The sequence below is a fragment of the Wolffia australiana genome, chromosome 20, assembly GCF_029677425.1.
Source record: "Wolffia australiana isolate 7733 chromosome 20, ASM2967742v1".
Classification (NCBI taxonomy): domain Eukaryota; kingdom Viridiplantae; phylum Streptophyta; class Magnoliopsida; order Alismatales; family Araceae; genus Wolffia; species Wolffia australiana.
In genome coordinates, this window is record NC_135854.1 from 3,638,601 (window position 1) to 3,645,000 (window position 6,400).

Here is a 6,400-nt window from a genome sequence, read left to right on the forward strand (position 1 = left end):
GCGGCTGCGTCGCGACCGGCTGGCGCGCTGCGGCTGCGGCTGCGGCTGTCTTGGCGCGGCTGTCGCGCGGCTGCGGCTGCGGCTGCGCGGCGCGGCTGTGCGCGGCTGCGGCTGCGCTGCGGCTGTGGCTGGCGCTGCGGCTGCCGCGGTTCCAGCCAGCGAGGCTGCGGCTGCGGCTGGTTCTCCGGAAGCTGCGGCTGGCTGACAGCTCGCGCTGTGGCTGATCCGTCCGTCGGTCACGCTCGGATTCGCTAGACAGCGAGAGGGTGATGTCAAACCCTAGATGGAAGAGCTCTGGAGCTCTGATACCATGTCAAGAGAGGAAGGAAGAAGATAATGACATAACTCAATAGAGTACATGGCTGGGTATACATATACCCTAGGAGAGAGAGAATGATAAGAGGGCTAATGGGCTTATAGAATAGGGCCCATTAGCCCATAAGGCTGACTATCTCACTAACACCATTCATTCAAACAAAAGAATGAATAAGTTGATTCAGGCTAAAATAAACTAATTATATTTTGTATCAAATCAATAACTAGGAGGACGATACAGTTCCAGTATTCAAGTATAAGAGGAGGAAAGAGAAAGGAAAGTGGAGGGAAGAAGTGACAAGTAACGAGGAGGTCACACAGCAGGCTGGTGACATGTGCTGGCAGTGGGAACAACAACCAGGTAATTTAGTGGGAAGTGTGACGTTTGAATAAAAATACAAATAAGATGGGAGACAAAAAAAGAAGGGGCTTCGGGGATTTTTCTGATTTCTTGGGAGAGGATTCATCAAGAAGATTGATGGGCAGGGGACGAGGGGTAGTCCTTGGGAGAGAAGGCTGCATTCAGTCTATAGGCGACCAGGAATTACCTAGCGAAGGCCATCCTAATGAATAAAAAGATCTTCCGTTTCCAAGGGAAAGGAAGGACATTGAGAAGACTGAGGAAACACAGTACATGAGAGTTGTGTTACATTTCAGTTTATTCGTATCGTTTTGGACGGATTTGTACCAGACGATTTCCAGGAGGAATGGCGGTTGACCCAGTTTTAGTTAACAATCCCATTCTACAACAACTTGTTCCTTATTGAAGAAGCAATATGTAGGTTCTCTGGCTGATAATAATTGTTGGATTAAAGCAAGAGCATAACATTTTCAAAAACATAGCAAACATCAATTTTTTTAAAAGTCAGAAAGGTCTTTGATTTGTTGATCTTGTGAATCCATCTCTTATGTGTTATCAGTTATAACTGTTATAAGTGGCCACACATTGTCCAGGACAAATATATCCATTAAGGATTACCTTTGTAATTTGGGTGCACATATTCATCACAAGATATGTAATGAAAATGAGTCTGTTTCATGATTGATCTGGCGAGCATCTTCTCCACTCAAATTCTTCCAAAACTGACATTATGCATCATACTAGAGATTTTTAAACCTTTATGTGATACATAAATGATAACTGGAGACTGAGAGGTACACGCACATAAACATACACTAGACAAATATTTATCGGAGATAAGTATAGACAAACTTCTCTTATTATTTACATGTTTGATCATTCGGAAGTGCTAGTCCTGATTGGAAATGTGCATTCTAACTTCTTGAGGTTGAGACTTCTCCAGTGGAATCAGAGAATGGTTTTCTTCCTGCCGCGCAACGGATTGATTTGATAGTGTCCCTGGCTCTTCTTTTAGAACAAATCATATTCATTGAATGTTACCTCTGCTTCTGGATGGTCGCCTTTGAAGCCTTTACGGTTGTAGGAATAACCCACAAACATCCATTAGAGAGATCTCTGTTCAAATCTTCTCAAAGAAATGGTATGCACATATACATATCCTATGAACCCAAATACTTTTTTGTAACTGGTCATCAATTTAAAACCTGGATACACTTGAGACATCAAATCAACATGACTTTGATGTCCAATTATTCTACCTATTACTTTTCTGATGTGATGAGTTGCAGTTTATAATGTGGCTCTGATACTAAGTCTTAGATTGACGCCTCCTCCAGCGTTTCCCAGCCTCCTTGGGGATGTTGACTCAAACTTTATGTAACACAAAATATGCTGATTTAGACACCAGTTGCAAGAGGGTGAAGGCCACTTAATTATGCACTTAAGTAATTATCCATTAAAGAAACTTCGTATGGGTGACTTATAAATGCGAGCCACATTTAGATACACATAAAGTATGAGTAAATAGAAGATTTAAGAATTAAAAAAAAGGGTGGAAATAAGAAAACTGGCAAATTAGAATATATTCCATTGCCATTTGCAATTGACAAAACAAATCAAAGAAATGGTTCAAAATTTTGCGACTTCTACTGATGCAGAGTTTCTAGAGTATTTGGATTGACACAAAAGTAGATTTCACTAACCGAATTAGCTCCATTAGACAGATAGCAAGAAAGAAAGTCTCCAAAGTGGAGAGCTCAGCAATCCTCCATGGAGAATGAGAGGGTAGCACCTCTCTCACAACCTCTGGCCCCTCCAAATGACAAAAAGTTCGACTTTTTTTCAAATTAGTACACCTTCATTATGCATATTCGACTGTCAAAGCGATTGGACAGCCTACTGGTTTTTCAGATGTAACTCTTGTTACGCCTTTCAGTTTTGCTTTTCACAAATCAATTTTCATAAAAATGCATATCAGCTTCTTTGTTCTTCAGCTTGATGGGAAGTGTGCGAATTCGATATATATGTTCTCATTATCTTTCAAAAAAGTTTATATGAATGTTATCATGTGTTCTCTGGTGAATAGTCTAATGATCATTGCGCTGACAGTTTTTGATTCAGATGAATATGTTACTAAAGGCCTAAATGATTACTCCACCGTTAAATTATTAAATTGGTCGCCAATCATTCTCTGAATAGAAGCACTTTCTCATTTTCTTTCTTCCACCAGAGTTCTGCCAACTGCTTTTTAGAGTTCAGATAATGGCATGAATATTGGATGAAAAACCAAAAGAAAGTACTACTGCAGAGTGAGGCTAGATAGTGTTATCCTTCGAATAGGAAAAGCCAAAAGAAAGTATTACTGCATAATGGCCAAACAAAATGTGATAAACTTGGACCGTACAGAAGAGAGATAAAAATTCTTACTCGATGTGCAGCAGGCTTAGATTTCTTGGGCAAACCGTTTGACTTTAGTTGGAGTTTCTTAGTAAGAGTTTCTTCCATTTTTTTCTCCAAATATTCCAAATCTTCAACAGTGTCATCAGGAAATATGACCCCTTGGAGAATATTTGCATCGGCGATAACATCCCTAGGAATAAAATACAGACAAAAGTACAGAAACGTTGAGCCCAGAAATTGAAGTGATCAGAGCTCAAGGACAGACCCATAATTTCACATACTTGTACTGCTTTGTTCCAATAAATGAAGCAAAAAGTGTATCACCTGCTTCCGCAAGAAGATACCTGCAATTGAAGAGACAACAAACTGAATGAAATTGATCGAGGAAAGCAAATTAGCAGTTCAAAGAAGAGTGAAATGGAATTTTGAAGATTAGAAGAAAATTTGGTCACTCCCAGAATCTAGACGTTAATCCCAGTAGTATAACTGATTGGAACAAAAGCCAAAACATAAGTTTTAGGTGTCCCAGCCAATGCTGCCCCCATACGGTCACTCCAAAGAAAGTTAAGACTCTGATATGCACCCCAGGAGGATATCGATGTAGAAATTGACAAAGAAAATCATAATTCGAAATTCAGAGAATATAAAGAGTTTCCAGGTCCAGAAATGCTGTCCAAGAACAGTCGCTGATGAGGACCAACCATGAGCACTGTGTAGGAAGAATGTTCTCTGAGGGATCTCCCACTTAGGCTGTCAACGACGCAACCAACTTCCAAGAAGAAGCTTTGTATGGTTGCTTGTCCTTAAAGACTGATGTGGGGTTCCCGCCAATTCATTTTCTCTTGCATCGTCTGACTGTGTCATATGTGAGACGACTGCTCTTCCTCCTTTTTTCCGAGTACTCCTCTTGTTCCTTTTCTCCATGTTTGAAGACTCTTATCTGTTGATGATTCCGTCATTGCAGTCCAGGCCCCAGTTCTAAGATTAAAAATAGAAGATCTTCAAACATTCAACGATTTTTGAGGCCAAATAAGTTAAAGATTGATGCACCGTTTATGCTCCAAAAGTCAATGATAAAGTGACCACTCCTGTTGCCCCATAAAACTTTTACTTGTCTTGTATATCATCAAATTTTCCAATTTCCGAAAAGGTATTATTGATGAACTATGTCCTTACTCTTGAGACTACAGATGATCAAGGATCTGACAGAAGAGCTCTCTTATTAACAACATATGCAGGGGAATTCCCGAGGAGAACAACAGACATCGCAAGTGTTACTGGAGTTATGAATAGCACAAATAGACAGAGGAAGGCTTAGCACCATCAGGTCATGAAACCTCATTGACATTGATGGGTTACAAGTATGGTTGAAAACAATGACAATAAGATCTCATTGACAATGACAATGACCATGATGATAACAAAGAGGTTGATGGGTGCCCCACCATTTCAGTTTGATTTCAATGTCAATGAAAGTGGGATGACCCAAATAGACAGAGGAAGAAGTTATCATTGGACCATTGATGCTTAAACGATTTCCTGTCAATGAAATGAGCATCAAGATTTATCTTTGCAGAAGTAAGAAACCCGTCACGCATTACAGGCTCAACTAGTTCTTGTGATGTTAATTTCGCACTCTAGAACCATAGAATAATTTTTTAGAGAGCGAGCCATCTATAGACTTCCCCTAAATTATAAAATAGTAAAACCGAAACCCTTACCATAAAATTCAAACCCTAACCCATTAATCCCTAATCCCTATACCCCATATCCTAAACCCTTTCCACAAGCCCTGAACCACAGATTCCTAAACCCTTTTTTTTAGAATTGAGATTCCTAAACCTTTAAAACTAAACTTTAGAATTTGGATTCTATACGGTAACCCTAAGCTCTAAACCGTAGACCTTGTACCACAGAAAAAATAAAACCCCAGCGCACCAATGCCTCAGTGCCGTACAAAGACAAAAAACAGTACGGTTAATGAAAATCTGAAAAGTTAGGCCGCTGACATTTTGTGGAAACAGTCTGGGCATTGATCTCATAGTGTCCTCAGGTTTTCTTCCTCTTTGAGTATATCAGCTAACAATAGTTGAGAATGTTTCTATTTCCAAAAAAAATATTTGAGAATGTCTCCATTAAATAAAAGCATTTGAACAATTCAAACAAAGATAATTCAAAGGCCTAACTGAGCCAACGTGAAAACATGCTGGTGCTCTTAAAGTAGAATCCATAATTTTATTCATTATGAATTCAAGTTTATTCAAACAGAGTGAGAAAGGATCCAAGTCGAAGTTATACTTAGAGAACATATTTGGAAGGAAAAATTTTCCGCACTGAGACAGAAAGACAAGCATTAGCCAACCTGTGAGGGACATGGTCAAGAGAAGGCTGTACGCGTTCAAGAGAGACAACTTGCCCGCCAAAATCAGCTTTGAATTTGTTAATCATTCGAATCACTTCACTTGCCGGCCTCTGCAAGAATAGAAGGAAAATAGTGCTAAGAACAGTCAGGAAACGTATGAATTAAGAGGGAAGAATGCGTAAATTTTATTAGCTAATGAAAAAGAGTTTATTTTTCTCAACTGAAACTCGTAATAACCGGGAAAATGAAATTGGCCTTAGGGTAGGGTTTCAGAAAATCCATCTAATTTGTTGCACAAACATGCTTAACGATGGCTGGCACAGATAGCCACAGTTCAAAGATGAAAAGCAATTCACTCCATCGAGAAATATTGAAATCAAAAGAAATCATAGTTGTACCAAATTTGATAATTATTCTCAAACAGAAGTAAAAGAGGGAAACAACGTCAATCAGGCATAACATGCGCTAAAAAAATGGTATTTCTCAATGCTACTACGGGTTTAAAAGTTTCTTCAATACGGATTGAAAGTAACTTCTTTTTCTGTCATAGCTAGAGAACCAATTATCGCTCTTTCTAAAGAGGAAATCGGAAGAAAATATGAAACCACTTCACTGGAAGAATTCTAAAAGAGACATAGCAAACGACTATCAACTGCCAAAATGTAGAATTAACTGCCCAAATGTAATAGCAAAATGTAAAGTTAACAGTAAGTCTAAATACGTAATAGCAAATGATTATCAACAGCCCATAAAATGCAAACACTAAACCTTAATGAATATAAAACCCCCCAAGGTAGCTTCCCGGGCACGGCTGGATTGGTCTACGTGCCCAACCGTCAGGTCTGTAGTGTATTTTTATTTTTGCCAATAAAAATAAAAAAATTACTGACCTTATATACTATTTTAGTAGGGAGTGAAGGACGGAAAGAGGACCATTCTAGTCAGTCATGTATTTCACAATC

General features: G+C 39.2%; 1 protein-coding gene across 1 annotated transcript in view; it reads right to left on the reverse strand.

The window, feature by feature from the left end:
- LOC144716088 (lipase class 3 family protein) overlaps positions 1 to 6,400 on the reverse strand; it is a 27,872-nt gene that overhangs the window by 20,742 nt on the left and 730 nt on the right. The window contains exons 2-4 of the mRNA XM_078591124.1: positions 5,439 to 5,548; positions 3,358 to 3,420; positions 3,104 to 3,266 (exon numbers count right to left, since the gene is read on the reverse strand). Coding sequence (XP_078447250.1) covers positions 3,104 to 3,266; positions 3,358 to 3,420; positions 5,439 to 5,548 — 336 coding nt within the window. The remainder of the gene's footprint in view (positions 1 to 3,103; positions 3,267 to 3,357; positions 3,421 to 5,438; positions 5,549 to 6,400) is intronic.